This window comes from Dunckerocampus dactyliophorus, chromosome 9, assembly GCF_027744805.1.
Source record: "Dunckerocampus dactyliophorus isolate RoL2022-P2 chromosome 9, RoL_Ddac_1.1, whole genome shotgun sequence".
Taxonomy (NCBI): Eukaryota; Metazoa; Chordata; class Actinopteri; order Syngnathiformes; family Syngnathidae; genus Dunckerocampus; species Dunckerocampus dactyliophorus.
In genome coordinates this window covers 14,399,851-14,422,921 of record NC_072827.1, presented here as the reverse complement: position 1 = coordinate 14,422,921, position 23,071 = coordinate 14,399,851, and the positions used below count along the sequence as shown (strand labels likewise).

The window sequence follows — 23,071 nt, the reverse complement described above, 5'->3', positions numbered from 1 at the left end:
TTGTACTGTATACTGAATTCTATGAATCTTACATTTTTGTGATTTTTTTCTTTTTTTGCTTTGTTTGTTTCTTGTCTTAGTATCTATTTGCAGATTCTGTCGTGGATAAAACATCCAAAAATAAAATCACACAAGCGGATTGCAGTGGAAAGGCCAGGAAAGATGAAAATACTGACGTATGTAAATATTATTCCAAGTTATTCTTACAGTGTATTCACAGTATGGTAGTTATGTTTGTTATGTTATGTTATACAAAAGTGTATCCATTTTGTTTGTCATTTTTCCTTCACCCTGTGACTAGGACCTTTATATTCAGCTGAAGTCGGCACCACTTGAAAGTCTGACCTATCGCCTGGCACTGTGTGTGTGTCTGGTCAACTTCTACCATGGTGGGTTACGCTCTGTTGCCTACCTCTGGCAGGAGTTTGTCCTAGAGTTGCGAGACCGCTGGGAAAACAATTACCAAATCAACGGGTGGGTATGACACGCATGTCGCCGTCATTGTCAAATGATAAAGAGACAAGATTACATGATACCTCTCTTGTTAATGTAACAATTTAGTTTGATTTATGCACATAAAATAAAGGCTTTATGTTAATAGTAGTAAACATTAAATATATGGAATGATTGTCAGGACCCAGGAGTATATATGCTTGTTTTTTATATTGTAGTAAGACCAGAGTACCAAACTACTAAGTGTGTATTATTAAGTGCGAATAGAGCCCCAGGCTTCTTTTGCAATACACATGCGTGCAAATAAAAATGTGTGCTAAGGGGAAAAGTTTGTGAGCAGACATTAAATCTTAATAATTTTTGTCTTCTTTGTTGTATCTACTTCATTATCTGCAGATTGCCAGAAGAACCACCTGATCTTCGCTGTTGTCTTTTGCATCAGAAGTTTCAGGTAGCTATGACTTTATAGGAAAACTACATTGTTTTTTTCATCATCCACAATCCTTATGTAAGACATGACCACACATGTCATTCTCTTTTCTGGGCATTCTAAAGATATAAAAACAGATAAAAAGAGGCCGCTCAGTACTGCATGTGATGAGACACAACTATTCCGCCTATAAAGACCGCTATTAAAGCCCCTTCAAAAATCTCCAACAATGTTTTATATGAATGCTGTAACCATGTAGTAACATGCACATTCATCATCTAATGTAAAACTTATTACCCGAACTTCCTTCCTGGGCGCTTTGATTTCAGATAGCAACATAGAAAAAAACGCCTACACTTAGCATTAACTTTTACAAACAAAAACAAAAACACAGCAGCAGTAGTGGCAGCTCCAATATGTAGCGTTGCCTTTCGGTAGTGGCCTGAGGCTGTGGGCGAGTGTGTGGTCAAGCTAGCTCCTAGCCGGCTAGTAGCTATGAGCCGGTGTGGTGTGGCGAGGTGTGCAATACGCCAGTAAAGTAGTTCTTCAGCGTAACAATGTTAATAATAATAATAACAATGTCGCTGTAGCTTGGTAAATATGCACGTCACATTATATGTAAAGTGCAGTTGTCCTTTAAAAATAAGGTGCACAAGAATATAAAAATATAATTGATTTGCTATTAAATATTTTGGTTCAAAATAGTTTAATGACAAAAACTTTAAAGTATGCAAAGAGTTCAACAGTACAGTAAAACCTCGGTTTTCCCGTTGTTTTGTAAGGTTCAGTTTTTGACAAAAATCTTGGCCAAAAATATGTTGTTTTTTGTACACAGTCTCAGTTATTATACAGCCAAACAGTGCCCAAATAAAGCATCCATTTATCTGTGGCTCTGTGAAGAATGGATAGTGGATATTTTACAGTTTGATTCAAGAGAGTTTTATTGTCATGTGCATGGTAAAACAGCAGTTATACTATGCAATGAAAATCTTATTATAATTCTCCCAAGAAAAGAAAGAAAACACAAGAAAGAATAAGATCATAAGAAACATAAACACATAAACATATATACCAATAAATTAAGCAACAACAACAGAAGAGACATTAATACAAATAAATAATACAAATAAATAAATATAAAGTAAAATAAATAAAATAAAAGTGAAATAAAATAAAAGTTAAATAAAAATAAAGTGCTATGAGTGTGTGCTTGTGTTGCGTGCGGCGTGTGTGAGTGCTTCGTTGAGAAGCCTGATGGCCTGTGGGTAAAAGCTGTTTGCCAGCCTTGTGGCCCCGGACTTCAAACTCCTGTAGCGTCTGCCTGACGGTAGGAGTGTGAATAATGAGTGTTGTGGATGTGTGCTGTCCTTGATGAGGTTGTGTGTTCTGCGTAGGACTCTAGATTTATAAATGTCTTGCAGTGAGGGGAGGGCTGCCCCAACAATGTTCTGTGAGGTCTTGATCACCCGCTGGAGTGCCTACCTATCACGTGTTGTACAGTTACCGTACCAAACAGTGATGGAGGCGGTAAGGACACTTTCGATGGTGCATCTGTAGAAGCAACTCAGGATTGTGGTTGACATGCCAAATTTCCTCAGTCTTCTCAGGAAGTACAGTCTCCTTTGGGACTTCTTCAGAATTTGTTGGGTGTTGTGAGACCATAGACAGATTCTGGCCAGGGAATCCTGCAATTACTGTAGACAGATTCTGGCCAGGGAATCTTGTAATTACAGTATCTTTATATGTGTGTGTGCTTTTTAAAATAAATAAATCAATCAATTTAATACAGCTGTAAAAAAAAAAAAGTTGCAAATGCCTGAACTTTGATAAAGGAATGTGAGAAGCACTATTTAATTCAAGAATTCAAGGCCCCAGGGACCCAGTCTGACAAGCCCTGGTCTTAGGCCCGGCATAATTCCATGCACACGCACAGCTCAGCACAACGTCGTCATAGAATGACTGTAATGCAGTCGCTCACAGCAGGTTATTCATAATAACTGACACAACTCATAATAGAAATAAAATACCAAGAATCAAGAATGATCCCAAAATGAAACCCACAGCGCCCTCACTCACATTCTCTTTATCACGCACATGGACGAACATTTTAAAATTCATAGTTATTTCAATACATATGAGTGAGTAATACCAATCGCTACCATGAAAAAGATCTGCACAATTCCTTTACTTTCACTTATCACTACATTGCGGTTTTTGTTATTCACACCGGAATATTGATGATTTAATTTTAGGTCCAGTCTACATAATAAGCACTCAGAAGTGTTTTTCTCCCTTGTTTGAAAAGTATTTGTCTATTTTATAGATGCTGAATTGCTGCATCAAGCGCAGGCAAGCCAGAGATAACCTTTGCAAGGCTCCTGAGAGAAGCAAAGGAAGAGATCACCAGAACATCCGCCGGTCAGAGATCACAGCAACACCTTCATCCAGCGAAACGACTGCTTTTTCAACTGGCAAATCCTGGGATTCTTGGAGTGACAGCGAAGAAGAGTTCTTTGAATGTCTGAGTGATCAAGGGGAGAATGAGTCGCCGCATAGTCGGAGTGACAAACACGGCAGTAAAACTCGAGCAGAGGGTAGAATGCACCCGTACAACAACATGAGCCTGATTAACTCTTCGGAGCTTCTCTTTATTCCTGTGACACAAGTTAGTATATTTCTTTATAATACATTTAGAACAACAGAACACATACTGTATCTACCAAACTATTTTATGTTTTATTTGGTTGTTCTATGTAACAATCATGTCAATAATCATCACATGTAAATACTAAGGGTACGTGTACAAAATAGATAATGTTTTTATGTTTTATCAGGAACCTGCTCCCATGACCGAGGATTTATTAGAGGAGCAGTCGGAAATCCTTGCAAAACTGGGCACATCCGCCGAAGGTGCCCAACTCCGTGCTCGGATGCAGAGTGCCTGTCTTCTCTCTGACATGGAGTCTTTTAAGGTACAATTGTCTTTTTGTATGTGTTTTGATGTTTGACATTAACTGTAATTGTTACATTTTTGTTTCTCTTTCCCGCACTGTACATGTCATGCGTGCCAGAGTTGCAAGGCTTGAAATTTACCTTACCTACCGTTTTCCAGACTATAAGTCGCTCCAGAGTACAAGTTGCATCAGTCAAAAAATGCGTCATGAAGTGGAAAAGTAATAAGTCGCATATCCTGGTATTTATGATCGAGCTGTCATCAGAGCAAGCTTTTTTTTAAATGTATGTATTTTATTTTATTTTAGGAGTGTGATGGGTGATGGGTGCTCTTAACAACATTAAATAAGAGAAGATGAAGCCAGAGGGAGGGGACAATGTTTACATCAGGGTTATCCAAAGTGTGACCCACAGCTGTTTTTTTTTTTTTTTATGGCCCTCGGCACGTTCAAATTAAACAGTAAAAAAAACTTAAAAAACAACAACAAATGGAAGAAAAGAGAGTAAGTTTACAAGGATAATAAAAATATTAGGAGACTAAAGTTATAATATTCATAAAAAATATAATTTTACAACAATAAAGTCTTAATATTATGAGGGAAAAAATATATTTTAGAAGCATAAAGTTTAGATATTAAAGAAAAAAAGGATGATTAAAAAAAAGTTGTAATATGAGAAAAAAACAAAGAATAAAGATGCAAATTTGGGACAAATGTATTATCAGAACAAAATCGAATTACTTTTGGGATAAAGTCATATTATGAGAAAAAAGATTCACAAGAATATTGTTGAAATATTTATATTAAAAAAATGTAAATGCAAAATTGGAAAAATAAGCAAAAAAGTGCAATATTAGGAGAAAAAGGTTTTTATATTAAGAATTCATTTAGTCACCCACAACACAAAGCTTCAGATGGAGGTTGTTTTTTCTTTAAATATATATATATATATATATATATATATATATTTATGTGTGTGTGTGTATATACCCCCTGTATATATATACACTGCTCAAAAAAATTGAAGAAACACTTGGAAAACACATCAGATCTAAACTGGGGGAAAAATGATCTTGAATATCTTTCCTGATAATAAGTGGGTGATGTATTAGTAACAAAATGATGCCGCATAATTTGATAGAAATGAAAATGATCACCCTATAGAGGGGGGAAATCAAAGGCTCCCCAAAAATGAAAGTGAAAAAATGATGCAGCACACTGGTCCATTTTGCCAAAATGTCATTGTAGCAACTCAAAATGATTCTCAGTAGTTTGTGTGGCCCCCACGTGCTTGTACGCATGCCTGACAACGTCGGGGCATGCTCCTAATGAGACTACGGATGGTGTCCTGTAATTGATGGATAAGTCACAGGATTATGACAAAAAGTGTGATGGTACTCTTTTTGCCATATTTATCTAATTCTATGGGGGCAGGTAACTATGTATTTAGTCAATAAATGTAAGTGTGAATAAATGGCAATACAACATTGTGAATCCCTAATAAAGCTTTGACGGAGGTTTAAATTACTAGAGAAATCAAAGGAGATGTCTCATGTTTGCATTTAGTGTCTCCCCCTGCACCAAATCATGTGCCACATTTTGCTCTGCACACACCCTGCCACAACTCGAACTTTCACCCTCCAAGCCTTCGTATAACCGTGTAAATTTACATAGCAACTTTTTTTTGGTATTATTTGTTAAAGTAAATCAATTTCGTCTTGCTCAATAGGCAGCCAACCCAGGTTCCGTTCTTGAGGACTTTGTGCGCTGGTACTCACCCAGGGATTTTTTGGAGGAGGAAGTGGTCAATGAGAAAGGTGAAACAGTCTTGAAAGGTGAGCTCAGTGCGAGGATGAAGATTCCAGGCAACATGTGGGTTGAGACGTGGGAGAATGCCAGGGCCGTACCTGCAAATCGCCAGAAAAGGCTTTTTGACGACACCAAGGAAGCAGAAAAGGTCATTTTCAACCCTTTCCTTATTTGACATGACAATTTTGGAGAAGTACAGTATGCAACTTAAAATGTAATTGTATCAATCATAGATGATTTCACTACAATTTCTGATCCTGCATGTGTAGAATTCCAGGTCACACTTTAAAATAAGGTACACAAAAATACAGTAGTTACTGAGGAACTAATGACTAAGGCACATTAATTCCGACTAGTAGACTGAGGAACTAATGAAGAACTAGTGACTAACGAGCAGAGTAGTTACTGTGGAACTAAGGCACATACATTTTGAGAACTAATGAAGAACTAATGAGTAACTAATGAGCAGTGGTTAGGGTTAGGGTTAGGTAGTTGCGTTCCTCATTAACTACTGTAATTTTGTGTACCTTATTGTAAAGTGTTACCGAATTCCTTTAAAAAAAAAAAAAAAGCATTCCATTTGATTAGTTGTGGCACCCACGATGCTCAGATGCTGAGCTCTTGACAGTTACTGTTCAACCAAAGAACATAAAATAAAATCAGATTTGGATTTTGACTGGTCTTTCAGGTGTTGCATTATTTGGAAATGCAGAAACCTGCAGACCTGACTTGCCATCTCCTGCCCTGCATAATACATGCTGCAATTCTAAAGTTGAAGGATGAAGGTGAGGACCTCAACCAGTCCCTATCATATACAGGATAATAATAATATTATAATTATTACCATCTAGTCCCACAATTCTCAACCGATTTTAACCATTGATACATCCAAACGTCAGGCTCATTCAGGAAAGAGGTGCTATCTATTATCTCCGCAAAATTCCCAGATTTTCCGCAATTCTGCATTTTCCGAGAGATTTTTCCCACTGAAAATGACTGGGGAATTATTCAAAGTTCTATATTTCTCACATTTCTCAACTGATTCGTACCACGTCACAGACAAAATGCTGAAATCATTGGAGACTATTTATTTTTGCAAACAGTTGTAGGCTGCGCCATGCACTGTGGGAGGTGCCGTTGAGGATTCGCTTAGGTGAGACTCCTGTGCTGTAATTCAGGGTGTTTAGCATTTAAGCCATTTTTATAGGTATAAACTTACATAAAGATTAAGCGCTATCCTGCTAGGTGTTAGCATGTTAACCTTTTTTTGCTATTTTTAAAAGGTATAAACGTACACAGACATTTTTCATGTTAGGAGTAAGCATGCTAACAGCTAACATGTTAGCATTGCTGGCATGCTAACATGTAAACTTTTTTTGCTATTTTTAAAAGGTATAAACGTACACAGACATTTTTCATGTTAGGAGTAAGCATGCTAACAGCTAACATGTTAGCATTGCTGGCATGCTAACATGTAAACTTTTTTTGCTATTTTTAAAAGGTATAAACGTACACAGACATTTTTCATGTTAGGAGTAAGCATGCTAACAGCTAGCATGTTAGCATTGCTAGCATGCTAACATTATCATTAACTTTTTTGCTATTTTTAAAAGGTATAAACTTACACAGACAGTTTTCATGTCAGGAGTAAGCATGCTAAAAGCTAGCATGCATTGCTAGAATGCTAAAACCATCAGCTTGTTAGCTTTTTTGCTATTTTCATGGTATACATTTACACAGATACTTTGTGTTTTCATGTTAGGTGATAGCACGGTAACAGCATTCTAGCATTGTTAAAATTATAATGTTAGCATGGTGGTATTTTATCCATTTTCTCAGGTATTATCTTATATACACTTAGCACTATCATGGTAGGTGTTAGCATGCTAACAGTTAGCATGATAGCTACAGCGTTTCAGTCCGGCGTCTGCTCATTAGGGTTTGGGTGTAGGATTTGACATTGAGTGCAACATTGCAGTTTGCCGTCAGCATCGCCAGCACTCATACAATTTCTCCCGAAATTGGTAATTTCTAGTACACATATAAAATTGCACCATTTTTCATTATTATTATTAATATTATTGTTATTACGCGTCTGTTTTTTTGTTGAGAGACAGAATGTTAAAAATCCAGAAAAAATACATTAAATAAAGAAATGACAAATGAATCTGTATTTGATTCCAAATGAGACAGGCCGAACCCTTGATCTACTGACTGTGAGGCCAACATGCTAACCACTAAGTCACCGTCCTCAAGTAAATTCTCTCAGGCCATTTTCTTATATTCAACTTGGTTCAGCCTGTAATTCAATCTTATTTTCCTCACTATTTTGTTTTGTGGTTCAGGGTCTAGTACTGAGAGGGTTAATAATATCCGTTTACTACTCTAACAGAGTCAGTGGACAACATTCCATCAGTCAAAAAAACCACCCAGAAAGCTACAGCTCAAGCAAGCAAGCTGCTGCAACAATCCAATCCGGACTATAATCATTTAAAGGTCAGTAACATGCACGCTCACCACAGTCTCGACTATTTTTTTTGTTTCAGCCCCCTGCCCCCAATTTTTTTCTTGTTTTTTTTTGGTTCAGATTAGCAGAAACCTGGGCTAAAGTAATTTTTTGTTGAAGCGCTTTTTCATTCCATTTTATTGGGTTTTTATTACAGTCATTTTGGAGTCGGGCATCAGCCAGGCACATCTTGGTCTGGCAATAGTTCCCCACTTTTCTTGCAAAAACACTCAAAATCTGTAAGTTTTTTGAGGGCATCTGCTGTGCATGGCCTTATTTGGACCACCACAGAGATTTCAAATTGGATTGATCCCTGGGCTCTGTGTGGGCCATTCAAGAATGGGGAAGCTATACATTTGTTGATTTGGATGCTGCGGGTCATTGTCATGCTCCGAGGTGAAATTCATATATGCCTTCAGCTTCCTAGCATAAGGAACTATCCATAATTCCCTCCACCTTGACTCTGTAAGGTGTAATTTCAGCTGATTGAATGAAACAAGGTTACAGGTGACATAAACAGTCATTCAGTTCCATACATATTTTAAAAGCATCCATTTGTGGCCTCTCCCTTTCTATAGGATTGCCTTGACTTTTTGAGTACCATGGAGAAAATCATCGCCCAGTTTCGGTCTCTCAAACAAAAGTTTGCCATTGATGAGGCTGAGAAAGGCCAGGACAAAGAGGAATTGAAAAAGTAAGTTATTAGCAGGTATTAGCCGACTCATCTTCCTGTTGATTAGTGATTAGTCTTTATGACTGTGTATAAGAAGAAAAGTATATCAGCTGTTCCTGCACGCCAGATAACACGTTCCAATGCATGAATAGGACTGCACCTGTTTCTGGCGTTGCTGAATCTGTCTGCATATTTTCTTCTTTTTTTTCCAGTTTTGTAAACTCTCTGCTAGAAGAGCCGGAGGTTGTTGTAAGCGGAGCTGGTCAAGGCAATATTGGCAGCATCATCCACAGGCTGTTTGCCGTTGCTCAAGAGGTAAGCATCTCCATATAGAATGGAATGGAATGGAATGGAATGGGAAATCACTCAGATTGGTCTTTCTCTGAATGAATTTGCCATTCAAACTATCTAGACTGCCCTCCTGGATAAAGATACTGGACTGGGAAATGAAGAAGAAAGGAAGCTGACTGAAGGAGGGAGCAAAACTCACAACTTCCCTTTCCCAGCAGGCCGGGAGATTTTGTTGCGTACATGTGTCCCTCGACCAGCACCATATTCCAAGGCTCTTCCTCAGCGGCTTTTCTGTGTGTTAACGATGGAGGAATTCAGACTTGTGGGGGCCTTTTCCTCTGATACGTCTTTCTTTTAATTCCTAACACCGTAAAGTATTGCAATATTTTGGTTCACCTAAGTGAGATTTGTTCCCTGTTGTAACCTGTGCATCTGGTATACAACCAAACAACGAGTTAACACGATACACAGTTTGTGTGTCAGTCAAAAAAAATGGACAGTAGATGCCTGCTTCTCGCGGAGTTAATCTTCTGGATCACCAACCGAAAATAAACAACTGTGTGAAATCTCAACACTGATGAAAAAACGCTACACAAAAAAAGAAACAATTTTTTTACCAAAAAGCCACAAATTTGCAGGGCGGTGAATCCTGAATGGCGAATGTGCAGCGATCCACTGTACAGTTATTTACATACAGTATTGCATTAACGGTTGGGTAGCATGGAGGACCAAGGCAAACTCTGCATCAGCACCAATCTTTCATAGATTTATCATTTATCATTGTACCAGCAGCAAAAAAGTAGCTTTGTTGCTGACAGTATCGACTGTAAATACTACATGACATCATCAGTGTAACCATTCGACCCATCCATGCAATGTATGCAACTAACTACTGCTTAAGTAAAACAGTACTCGCTTACCTATCTAATTGCCTCCTAATATACTGTACATTATAGTGTGTCCAGCAAGAGAAAATGTACATCAATGCTTGAAGGAAAGACATCAGTCTGGACACCAAAATAACTTTTATGAACGAGGGATGTTAACAACATCAATCGACCAACATGATTATCACTTTCAATTCTCTCTGGATTTATAACTACTTGGCGAGAGAACAATGTGGGCATAAGTCAGTGACTATCTAAGTTACCTTTCAGCTTTGTAAGGAGAAACAGTAAATATGAAATAAATTAATTACAATCAAGTTGTGTTGTCATTCCTTTGCATACACCGAATTTCAAAATAGTTTTGCAACACATGTTTAATTTGTACATTTTTATGCACTTCAGTCAATGACATTTCCAATGACATGTGGTGAGGTTCATGGCTGGTGAGGCACTCACTCCCTTGGTGTTTTTTATGTTAATACAGGTTGCTCATTAGGGGTTAACAAGAAAAAGAAGAAAATCATTCACTTTGATTAAAAAGTAAAAAGAGGTAAGTCTTGGTCCCATTTGTTTATTTTTTTTTATTAACGGAAAAACATTTGTGTTCTAACCTTTAATCTGTATGTGAAGTACAGGTACATGCACTCTATCCTTCTGCAGGAAAAGTTCTGATACTTTGTTGTAAAAGTCTGATCACCTCCTGGTGAGCTTGGATATATAATCCTCCATCTTTTGGCTTGCTGCTTATCTAAATATCAAAGTGCGACACACACCCACAAAAAAAGCTGGCTGTTCCTTGCTATGGAAGGACGGCAGTGACAAGCACCTTCCAACCTTCCACCTTCCACCTCATGCATGCCCCCACCCCTTTGGGATGAATTGAGTACTGCAAGCCGAGAATACACTGGTGCCAGTCTCATCTTAAGGGTTCTGCCTTGTATTTGATCAATGTCCAAATTAATAAAATTTTTAATAAAACGTTTCAAATGACTGGAATAATACAGAAAATACATGTGTAATACAGTTAAATGGACAAATATTAATATTCATTTTTCTTGTATTTTTCATCATGAAAGATGAGGCTCTGCTTGCCCTGCCTCATCCGACTGCATGTCACTGGTTTGGAGCAGTCAGACAATCAACTAATGAAATTGGCTTATCAATTTAAAAAGTATTTTAGTAACAAAAACCACTACAACTCACCAACTCGAGAAAGATGAGGTCATAAATTGGAGTACAAAACAGTACAACAATAACTTTTATGTGCTTTGTTTCAGTGTTCTTGTCTCGAGGCCTTTGGATATTTTTCTCTGGCCAGCCGGACAAAGTCTTCAGCACTGTCCAGAGACACCAGGCGATCCTAAAGAAGACGTGGAAATATTGAGGTCAGTATGCAATCCCTGCATATGACAGTATATGTACAGTAAATTAGCAAGTTGGTCCTTTTTTATTGAGTTAGTGACGGAAAAAAGGGAACCCAGATGCTTTGTGTGTGTGTTCGAGTGTACCATAACATAGAGGTATCTGGTCTGATGTCCAGTTCCTGGAGGAAATAGGGATGTATGGTCCAATAACTGAGACAACAGCTCAGTGGCTTTATTAAGACTCGCCTGGTCTCGAATTAGGCGACTTTGTTTGTTGACATACAACAAGGCATCCACCTCAGCCTGATAACCTGCAGGCAGAAAAGGCAATGTTGTGACACATCAGAGCATCAATTCCACTTTATAGAGTTTTGTAAAATTGAGCTGCATTCAGTGGATATGTGGAACAACATGTCTCACCTAACTGCAGCAGGATTTTCTTCCATCGAGCTCTCACTTCGCGTCGGGCATACCGCAAAGTGTGGATGTCATAATTCAGCTTCTCCCATTCCTTGGGCAAACACGTTAAGTAAGATGGGGGGAATTAATGTAGGACATGCATGGAAACAGTGCAATGAACACTGGTTTATTGCAAATTGCAAATGACTAAAAAACAAGGACACATAAAAAAAAAAAATAAAACATACCAATCCTTGAGGCTACTCGGCTCAATCAACACATGCAATGATTTAAAAAAAGCATATATTTTTTTAATTACTAGAAAATATACAAAATATATATATAAAAAAAAAACAACAACAAAAAAACCCTCTGTAGTTCTGGTTAAGATTGAAGCAAAATGAAACATTTACACAGAAGAGACTGATTGAGTCTAAAAGGTCCTAAGTGTGACTTTTTTGGTATAAAATTGTACTGCTAAAAAATAATGCATAGAAAATCAACATTGTTATAATTTATTGACGTAAAAGTCCAGCCTATTCCACCGGCACTTCATTATCGCAATATTGTGGTTCGATTATTACTCCCTTGTAAAACCGCAGTTTTTCAGAAATTAATTAATACATGATCACTGTTTCGTGGTAGACTACGTTCTAATATTAGTCAAAACATAAGTCATATGTAGTGTTGTGGTCACTCGGCGGCAGTCCTTACAATACTTTACCTTAAGTCAGCCATGGCATGTCCGACATGATAGAGTGGAAAAAAGATCCTCCTCCCATTGCGTGTGGAAGTGGTAAGTTTTTGGCTTCTTAAGTTTAAGAAATAAATTTGAGGCTATGGAGTGTAAAGGTGATTATAGGGGTGTTATTTAATGTCTACAGGGCTCTAATCACGTTAAAAACCGTATTTAGAAAGTCATAAACAGGATTTGTATACTCTAACTATGAATGTATTCCATTTATTAACATTGAATCCTATATCGTGGAACTTCATATAACGCGGTCGGAGTATTTAATGTGCTTTAGGGGGTGCTAATTATGACAAAAACAAAGATACCGGTAATAAATATTTAAAAAATGAATACAAATGTTGACTTGGGCTGGAGATTTTGTAGCACTTTTTATGAAGGGACCCATTGGGGTCCTGGACGTTTATTTTTCCGGAGGGACCCTGGAAGGTTTCAAAGTGTCTGTGTACATAACTGGGCAAAAGTATACCACTACACCATCGTTTTTTAGATTATTTGTAAGCTATTGTCTAGATTTTTTGTTATGTTTAACCATTTTACAATGACCATACACTGTAGAACGAGAATGCCACTCAGTAGAATCCGTACCTCCACCAAGGCTACACTGTTGCCCTAGGTCCAACGTCTTTACAAAGTTTTGTGGAAACTGGCTCGGTATTTTCTGGTTGTAAGTCTCGCAGGATGTGTCTGTCTTGCTATGGTCTATGTGGATGTCACGCTGATGTTCTTATTTTGAACGTGAGAGGATGGACCCTTCTTTGGCTCTGTTCCTTTAATGTAATCATGAGTTATTTTTGACACTCGTGGGTCAAAAAGAGTTCTGTAGAAGCTCCCATCTGTGCCTGCTCTGTCCTCTAATGGTAATGAGATAATTATATTAAAATAGTTGAACAGCCAGGATACATAGACCCAATTAGTGAATTAGAGCAGTACAAGTCGTCATGAAGATTTCTAGTACATCTTTGTACAAATGTACTGTAAATGTTCTGCACAGCTTGAGGCAAAATATATACTTGTGATATCCAGGTCATAAACTCTAAATTCTATGATGATTCTAATATGGGACTTTAATAGAAAATGTGTTCCATTTGAATTATACGCCACCATCGGCATGTTTATTATTTTCTGTGCAGTATAACACAATCGCTGTGATCAATGAAATACAATTATCCACTAACTAACTAACATGGGAGGTTATTCTATGATTGGGTTTGCTTGGGTTTGCTGTCTAAATGAGGGGATCCAAAGTTTGCGGGTCTGCAGCTCATTTTTGATTGGCCCAAAGCACATTCTAATAATAGAGTTTAAAAGATTTTACGGACTACAAGTCCCACTTATTTTCATCGTTTGGCTGGCCCTGCGACTAACACTCAGGTGCGACATATGTATCAAAATATATATACAGTCGTCTCTCGCCACTTTGCGCTTCAAATTTCGCGGATTCACTCTCACAGTTTTTCAAAAATATATGAAGTAATAAATCAGTGCTGTTTTGGGGTTGAATGCGGCCTATTATTAGTCCAAAAATATGCATACAGTACAGGCCAAACGTTTGGACACACCTTCTCATTCAATGCCTTTTCTTTATTTTCATCTACTATTTACATTGTAGATTCTCAAAACAATGAAGGAACACGTGGAATTACAGTATGTGCTTAACCAAAAAGTGTGACATAGCTCTTCTTATATTTAGATTCCTCAAAGTAGCCGCCTTTGGCTACCCTACCCTTCGTGTTCTCTCAAGGATCCCCATGAGGTATCCACCTCAAATGGTTTTCACTTCACAGGTGTGCCTTGTCAGGGTTACATAGATAGATACTGTAGATACTTTTTCTCCAAGACAATTTCTTGCCTTAACCATCAGTTTTGTTGTGTGTGTCCAAACTTTTGTTTGCCCTGTACTGTATGTAAACACATTTCTGGCCTAAATTAAGTATTTTCAAGCATAAAAATGGCTTAATGAACAAAAATACAAATAAAAGGCATGTACTACACTGGTCATTTGGTGTCAGTAATGTTACATTGATGAGACAATAGTCACTACAGGAAGTACCCGGTGTGACTCTCCCAATGGTAACGTCTATATCGTGTCTTATTTAGGCCTAAAATGGCTTATTTTCTGTCTTTTATGTCTACTATATTAGGTAATATGAGTGTAAAGGTGACTATAGGGGTGTTATGCCATGTCTAGAGGCTCTAATAATGTTAAAACATTAACATGTATTGAGAAGGTCGTAAACAGGTTTTCTATACACGACTATGAAAACATTTCATTTCTAAATAAGGAATCCTACTTTGTGGAAATTCACTTATCACAGTCGGGTCTGTAACTAATTAACTGCGATAACAAGGAATGTATAATTGAATATGTGCTGCCTTTAAGTTAAAGTGGGGTCGTGGTTGGTGTTTTGGTGACACATAGTGGCCACCAGAATGCACTGAGTTGAGTTTTGTGATGCAGTTAGGCACACACATTGAATGATACAGAGCATACCGGACGCTTTTTGTTTCGGAATACTTTGTATTACGCGTCTGCCTTGATGATTATGTCTGTAAGTAATGTGCAACTACAATTATATGATAACTGTGGATTGAGAAATGTGGTCTTTTAGACAGCAGTGTTGTTTAATTGGGAAACTAATTATGTCTACCTCGTAGATTGTAGTTGCTGTGCCAGCCACTGACTAACTAAATACACACGTATGATTTAAATTCAATTGTGTGTTAAAATACAGCTGCTTGATATATTGCTCCACATCGGGATGCATCCAGGCGCCATGTCACGTATTACAAGTGTCTTCTTTGACAACATTCTGACATTTATTAAGCAGGTAAGTTTTTATTGTATGCATATACTTTAAAAAATCGACTTATTTCAGCTTCTGTAGCTTGAGTTTGTCTCCCTGTTGGTGTAAACATTGCCCCCTCCTTCTGGCTTTGTCTATTCTCTTGTGAATGTTGTTAGAAACAGCGCCATAATGCTCCTAAAAAAAAAAAAAAAAGCTTGCTCTGATGGTAGCGGTTATAATAACTTTATTTATTCTCATAAAAGCACAACTTTTTCTTGTTAGATGACAACTTTTTTCTTTTCATATTTTGACTTTATTCTTGTAACATTACTGTTGTAGTTTCCATTTTTGCTGTTTTTTGTTTTTTAGCTTTGTTGTTAAAGTATATTTTTTGAATGTGCTGCGGGCCGATAAAAAACAGCCGCGGGCTGCAAATGCCCCCCGGGCCGCACTTTGCACACCCCTGACATAAACAGAATAGCCATTGCATGCATATTTACTTGTGACTTTTGTCAGAGACATAAAGAGAATGGGCGATCATGAAGGATTTTTGTTTGTTAACATCCTTTTCCTCCATTTGTGCAAAATTTGAATGGGTGAATTTCGGATTTTTGCATTTTTGTGTGGAAAGAGGTTTGACTGAGAAGTCATTATGTGGTACCCGTTGCAGCTCCCAACCTTCTTTGTTTGTTTTGAACGATTTTAACATAACAACAAATCAGCTTTTGCAGAAATGACGCCTTTGGGTTTCAAATTTAATATCAACATGTAAGTCGACTTCGACTCAAACGGGCACTTTTTAGTGAATTGGTTGACTTAAAATAATCAACAGGTTTCATTGTGGTTAAACTGCATTCCGTGTGAGACCTTCAATGTTGGTGCATATAAACAAACATCTCACCTCGGTAGCTTTGTCAACCTGGTCTCTCATGCTGATGAAAGCTTGCAGCTCTCTCTCTGATTCCCGCCTAATCGATGAGGCACCATGCGTATTTGTCCTCTGGCTTTGCTGGTTCTCCCATGGCGTCCTCAAGGCATGCTGTGGCCCAGAATGGCATTCCTCCTCTGCGTCACTACTACTGGAATCACAGGATAGCGGCTCTGGTGGCTTGGAAGCGTTGGCAGCGTGCACGCTGGAGATAGAAACAGGTTGAAATGAATAAATGTTGATATCGTGTATCGTCCAGTGAGTGGCGTAAAGAGGAATCCCACCGCAAAAACGCCATTTTCTCCTCTCTGCTGTACTTCAGATAGTAGTAACAGCAGCAGAGTGTCAGCCTGGCACCCATTGTGTGCCTAAAGTCCTCCACTACCAGACTTCTTCCCACGATTCTCAAGATCTTTCCATACCAAAATGTCCTCCTTCATTTGAAAGTGTGTAAGATAATCAATTCATGCAGTGTCCTAGCTTATGTCCATCCCCCCTTACCCTGTACTCCTGACCTGATTGAGTGTCATCTGTCAATTAGGTTGAGTGGAAGCAGAAGACAACAAGTCACATTCAGGGAGGCAGAGAAGGAATTCAGGAAAGAATGTATTCCGCCAGTGTCTCCTGCTTGTGCACAGTGCTTTCGAGGAGTGGCTATTTACTGTCCTGAGCATAGATCCCAAAACATGCTTTTATTGTCACGCCTTTCCTCTCATCACGGGTTAAATTACAATTCTGTCCAAGGTGCGTACCGGGGGCCATTTGCAGCCCGTAGCTGTTTTTTTTTATCGGCTTGCAGAAAGTAATATTTAACAAGAAAAAAATAAATAAATTAACAGCAAAAATGTAGAAAAATCAGCGTTAATTTTACAGGAATAAAGTCAAAATATTAAGAGAAAAAATCTGTAATGAGAAAGTTGTAATTTTACAGTAATAATAATAGTATAATAATATTAAATAGAATAATATAATCATTATAATAATATTAAATAAAAAATATGTTATTTTTTTAAGTCATAGTATTTATGAGAAACAAAACAACAAATAAAGTTGTAAGTTTTGGAGAATTACCCTGCGGAAAAAAGTATAATGTCAGGAGAATAGCGTCAAAATATTATGGGAATAAACTCGTAATATCCATCCATCCATTTTCTATGCCGCATGTCCTCACTAGGGTCGCGGGGGTGTGCTGGAGCCTATCCCAGCTGACTGACTTTGGGCGAGAGGCGGGGTACACCCTGGACTGGTCGCCAGCCATTCGCAGGAACTCGTAATATCATGGGGAAAATCACGCCATTAGGAAAAAAATACGTTAGTTTTAAAAAGTTAAGACAATAAAGTTGTAATTTTAAGAATATTCGGCTGGGGGAAAGTTATTACACAAATAAAGTCATAAAATTACGAATAATACACTTTTTTGCTTAGATATTTTGTCCTTGAAGCACATATGGGTCTGTGTATGCTAAATATGTATCAAAAAATGTATTCCCCAACATTTCTTGATTTTTCTGTCAAAAACTGTACAGTAGTTACGTTCCTCCATATACAGCAGGGGGCAGTATTGTCCCATTTTGCAAATCTGGTGAGTCGTCTCTCATCCGGGCTCATTCGATGGTTTGCAATCAAAATTCAAATCCAGTTTTATTATACAATGTAAAAACACAATATAATTAGTCAGTAAATAAACTCCATTAGAGGTGAACTGCAGAATGCACAGCCCCACGGGCACTTCATCCTGAAAGCGCTCACTACGTTTGTATGTTTTGTCTTGCAATCGTCTAAGAATTATGCAGCAATTTGATACAGCTCAGTGCTCACATTTTTTCACTGATGCTTGCAGTTGTAGGAATATCATTCAGGTTTTGTTACTTGGACAATGTGGTCATTTTGCACACAAGTGTGTTCTTTGTGTCTACATACACACAGTGTTATATTGACAAAGTGACATTGATGTAGTACTGCTGAACAGCTTACGTGAATGAATGATGGACCATTCACCTGTGTGTGTGTGTGTGTGTGTGTGTGTGGTTGTGTGTGTGTGTGAGAGACGGACAGAGAATAATAACAAGTAGCCACCCTCATACACGTTACACATACAGCCACCAGGCTACACATGATTTGCTGCTCCATCACTTTTAGCGCGCCCGCAAATACATGCACACAATGGCAACAGGCCTGCCAGCCGACCATATTAATGTGCACCAACACATCTATTTTCCCACCTTACTAGGCAGTGAAACGCTGTGCACTGCTAACAGCAGTGTAAGAATACAGCACATGTAAGAACTATACATGGGCTTTTACGTGCAGATTTACTGCCATATAGTTCCATGAGAAACTGTCATTATCCACAGAGTTCATAGTAATAATAAGTTTTATAATACAATGACAGTGTTCCCTCGCTCTATCGTGGTTCACCTTTCGCAGAATTTTTTAGTGGTTCTCTTTTTTTTTTATTATAGCGTATGAATGCATTTTGGGAAGTTGAGTGTCTGTCTCTCGCTTCCCTCGCTCGTCTGTCTGTACCACCCGTTGTTGTCTGCATCCTGATTGGCTGTACACCATTGTCAATCAATCTCCTTCGTGCCACCCTGCCCGTCTCCTGTCATCGCTAGCTTGCTAGCTTGCTAGCTTGCGAGCTTGTAAATGAATGTTCGGTTCAAAGGACTGCAGCAATATGTCTTAACAAGGATACAAAAACGCTACAGTACAGCAGAACGGCGCCAGGACGAAAAGGCACGGTCACAAGAGAAAAAATAGGCGTGAGTGACTTAATAATTTTTTGTGTCCTACCTGTAGGTTGATCATTAAAATTCAAAGAAAGGCTTGAACTTCTTTGAGAGCGTTTAAACAAGGATTTCACTTATTGTGGGCTATTTTGGGAACCTATCCCCTGCAATGAACGAGAGAACACTGTTTATTGAAAGTGAATTTGTTCCAATTTTTTGGGGCCGCCTGGAGGCCACGCCGCCCTTAGCTTTTACCTCGACAGTATTGCTCGGGATTCCTTTGTTTTCCGCTCTGATTTCCTGTTTTCTTGACTTTCATTTAGTGTTTTCATTTGCTGTTTGGCATCGTTGGCGGCACTTTTACTTTCAAACGATGATTTGATGAACAATCTGTGCGCTATACCAGGGGTGTCCAAAGTGTGGCCCGGGGGGGCATTTGCGTCCCGCAGCTGTTTTTTATTGGCCCACGGAAAATTTAATTTTACAATTTTTTTTTTTTTAAACAACAGCAAAAGTGGAAAAATCAGCAGTAATTGTATGAGAGTATGAGAGAATAAAGTAAAAAAAAAAAATAAAAAATTCTAGCATAAACTTGAAAGACATTCTTTTTGGAAAATTAGGTTGCAGAAAAAGTTATAATGTTGTGAGAATAAAGTGAAAATATTATGGCATTTAAGTCATTATTACTAGAAGAAAATTTACAAGGAGGTGCCCTGCAATTGGCTGGCGACCAGTCCAGGGTGTACACCGCCTCTTGCACAAAGTCAGCTGGGATAGGCTCCAGCGTACCCGCGACCCTAGTGAGGATAAGCAGCATGAAAAATGGATGGATGGATAAAAAGTTGAAATACTTGAGGAAAAAACAGCAGAAATTAAAACATTTTTCACTGTGACTGTTAACAATGTTAAAACACGACCTAAAAGTGACCTGGGCAGCTACAATACGTACAGATTCTATGATGGCGATCATTTGAATGAGGTACATTTTTGGCCTGCAATGACCTTGGAGTCCAGTAGTCCCTGTTAGGCTTTCAACGTGTCTGAAAAGGAGCAGGAAGAAAGCAGAGTTTATTGTTCGCTCCCTGTGTTGAAGTAGCGCCTATTTTATGTGAAATGTTAATGGATGCTTTAATACACAATATTATACATTTTAGGGTATAGGCAGATTTTGATTTCACGTTTTATTCGTTCTGGACGCCTTCATGCATGACACTTTGTCTCTAAAACATGTGTTCACGTGCACCACACATGCACACACACACACACACACACACACACACACACACACACATTGAAATGATGGATAGAAGTGTGTGTGAGAGTGTCTCCTCATGACTCCTCCATGACATATTTGTGCCACATACTTTTATGGTAAATCAATATGGATGACACCATTTCTTACACACTATCGCCACCGATCAATGCGAATTATGCCATACTTTTTAACTGTCACTGGCAATCAATGAGGACGGTGCCATCCTCTGCATGACTGGATCATTTCAGATGGTTATCACTAACTCTGCTGTCTTTGTAAGGACACATCACCGTCTTCCTGATTGTCCGTTGTGATCTATAAGTATGTATGGGTGTGATGCGATGTGAAGTGAAGCAAAAAAAAAAAAAAAAAAAGTAGGGCTGCGAGCTGTCTTCCACTGAGGATTTTCGTAGTTGAATCTGATTCGTTAGATTTTGTTCATAGTCGACGAATAGTCGGAATATTAGGTGTGCCACAAGATCTCGCGAGATTAAAACGTGACAAGATTTCTCGTTCAGAAAGAAAATGTCTCGTGGGCACCAGGCCTGGGAGAATAATAAATTAATTAGTTATAATCACACAGTAAATGAAAATGAACTTGATAATTTTTCAGTGTATTGCCATGTGCACGCATGTCTGTTTTCCTTGTTTCTCGCCATCTCACCAGTTCACTCTGTGCACTGGTTTCAGCACCTTGGCCCGTTTGTTCCATAGAACAGCAGCATGAACGGAGTGAGTCGTTTTGTCAGTCAGTCAGGCTTTGTCTCGGTGGGCGGAGGCGGGGCCTGTAGCATACACACGGAGTGCAGAAGAGTGAAGCAGAAATTAAATTAGTAGATTGCAGTATATTGTCATATATATATGTCCCATTTTGACTGTATTTTAATAACAGGAAAGTAAATTACAGGACACGGTTATATTTAACATACTGTATGTTTATTAACAGTTGCAAATGAACTGAAAACTGAAATCAAACCAGGCTGTAGGCTGCTGTGGCAGGCATTTAGAATAGTAGTTGAATTTTCAAACGTAGTACAGTAAGAATAGTAAAACTAAGAGATACTCGCACTTTTGTCCTCGTATTGAAGTTAGGAGTTCAGACTGTCCGTGAATGCACCTCATGGTAGTGTGGCGGAGAATGAGGAAGTGTTGTTCCGATGCTGTTGGTGCTGCTGTACGAATAAAGTTAAAAAAAAAAAAGAGCGTCAGAGTCTGTATACATTTGTGGGGACGTCATACCTCCCTCCATCTGCCATCATAACAGAGAGGTGCGACTGTTAATTAAGCTACAAATGTTAAAATAATTAATTAATTAAATAAATCAGTGACCACCGTTAACGCTTGAACGCACATAAAAGCAATAAATCAGCGGGTCCTGACACAAATCCCATGAGCACAGTGGTGGTCATATTTTAAACTATAAATCTGTCAAGATGGTACCTACAGGCAACACATCCCCTTCGTCTTCGCCTTATTTGCTTTTATTCCTTCCAACTTTCTCGTTTACCGTCTGACATAAAAGTCCTCTGAATTTGTTTCCAAGAAAAGCTCCCAGAATGAATCAACGCCTATTTGTCACCTAGAACTTTATTACAGCTGAATTTCATCATACGTTTTATGACCAATGATAGGACTAAAAAAGATTGTTACAGCTTAGTCGTTAGAAGAAGACTTTTTCACTATTCCCAGTGCTTCACTTCAGGAGCGAGGGAGATTTATGTTATTGTTTTTCCAACTTCACACTTGAATAAGTAGAATTTGGAAAATGCGTCCTACCCTACATTATTTTCTCATGTGTAGTTTATTGAACCTGCTCTTAAGATATAAAAAGTTCCCATGCCATGTTCTCTTATAGATTTCCACCTTGGCTTCCCAAACCTACATAAATGTTAAAAGTCAACATGTTCACATGAGAAAAACAATACAGTACCGTGGAAACTCCTGTAATCATTTTTTTTAGGTACATTCTAAACTATCAAATTAGCATAAAAAGAAGTCAAACACGATTAAGGTGTATTCTCAACCAAGTAGCAGATGCTGTCAGGAAAATATGGGTTGTTATTGTGCTTAAGTTTTGTGTCCATTATTCAATTTGATGTTGCTAATGTTAGTTATAATAATTCACTCACATCCATATGTATTTCTGCTTAGATGCACATTAATGTGACACTGACTTGCTATGATTATCTGCTCAAAGTTAGAGGCCTCGTCTCCAAAACAAGTGCTCCATATGCTTATCACCTGATCCAAATAGCCTTGGGTGTCTAGGCATGTGAGTCTTCCCTTCAATGAGGAGATCACCCCTCCCTTCGCATATGTCATCTCCTTATAGTCATCACTTTAAATCAATAACATCAGCAGCTTTTAACACGTAAAACACATTGTCAAAATCAAGGGAATAGTGTGAAAGGCAGACTTAGAAAGACTAATCCATGCCTTTGTCTTCAGCAGGCTGTCCTACTGGAACAGCCTTCTCACCGGGCTCTCTAAACGAGCTGTAAAACAGCTGCAGTACATCCAGAATGCTGCTGCTCGAGTCCTGACTAGAACCAGGAAATATGACCATATTAGTCCAGTGCTTAGGTCTCTGCACTGACTACTTGTCACTCAGAGAATAGAATGTAATACAGCTCTGCTTGTGTACAAGTCTTACACCAAAGTACATCTCTGACATGTTAGAGCCACATGAACCATCCCGGCCTCTGAGGAGCTCAGGGAGCGGTCTCTTGTGGGTTCCCTGAGTCGGGCCCAAACACGGTGAGGCTGTGTTTCGGTTTTACCCTCTCCAAAATCCAGAACAGTCTGCCAGAAGATGTGAGGCAATCCTGGACTTTGGCTATGTTCAAATCTAGGCTG

The 23,071-nt window shown here is 38.5% G+C and overlaps 2 protein-coding genes across 4 annotated transcripts in view; one reads left to right on the top strand and one right to left on the bottom strand.

Annotated features, from left to right (window-relative positions):
* The window catches only part of rab3gap1 (RAB3 GTPase activating protein subunit 1), a 34,185-nt gene extending 21,311 nt beyond the window's left edge, over nt 1–12,874 (top strand). For 2 of the 3 annotated variants that reach the window (XM_054786531.1, XM_054786532.1), the window contains 11 exons: nt 81–176; nt 302–474; nt 850–904; nt 3,207–3,548; nt 3,718–3,855; nt 5,564–5,791; nt 6,332–6,428; nt 8,036–8,139; nt 8,728–8,843; nt 9,035–9,137; nt 9,235–10,317. In XM_054786531.1, coding sequence (XP_054642506.1) covers nt 81–176; nt 302–474; nt 850–904; nt 3,207–3,548; nt 3,718–3,855; nt 5,564–5,791; nt 6,332–6,428; nt 8,036–8,139; nt 8,728–8,843; nt 9,035–9,137; nt 9,235–9,471 — 1,689 coding nt within the window. In that variant the 3' untranslated portion in view covers nt 9,472–10,317. Of the gene's footprint in view, nt 1–80; nt 177–301; nt 475–849; nt 905–3,206; nt 3,549–3,717; nt 3,856–5,563; nt 5,792–6,331; nt 6,429–8,035; nt 8,140–8,727; nt 8,844–9,034; nt 9,138–9,234; nt 10,318–10,484; nt 10,551–11,277 lie in introns of those variants that run through there. The other variant, XR_008572397.1, reaches the window with a different exon arrangement.
* Nucleotides 10,341–16,740, bottom strand: LOC129187375 (melanoregulin-like). Its single transcript, XM_054786535.1, has 5 exons — nt 16,516–16,740; nt 16,205–16,436; nt 11,785–11,875; nt 11,509–11,675; nt 10,341–11,360 (listed from the first exon to the last, which is right to left on the bottom strand). The coding sequence occupies exons 1-5, from the start codon at nt 16,590–16,592 to the stop codon at nt 11,274–11,276; spliced, it is 654 nt and encodes a 217-aa protein (XP_054642510.1). The 5' UTR covers nt 16,593–16,740; the 3' UTR covers nt 10,341–11,273.
* Between the last annotated feature and the right edge of the window lie 6,331 nt (nt 16,741–23,071).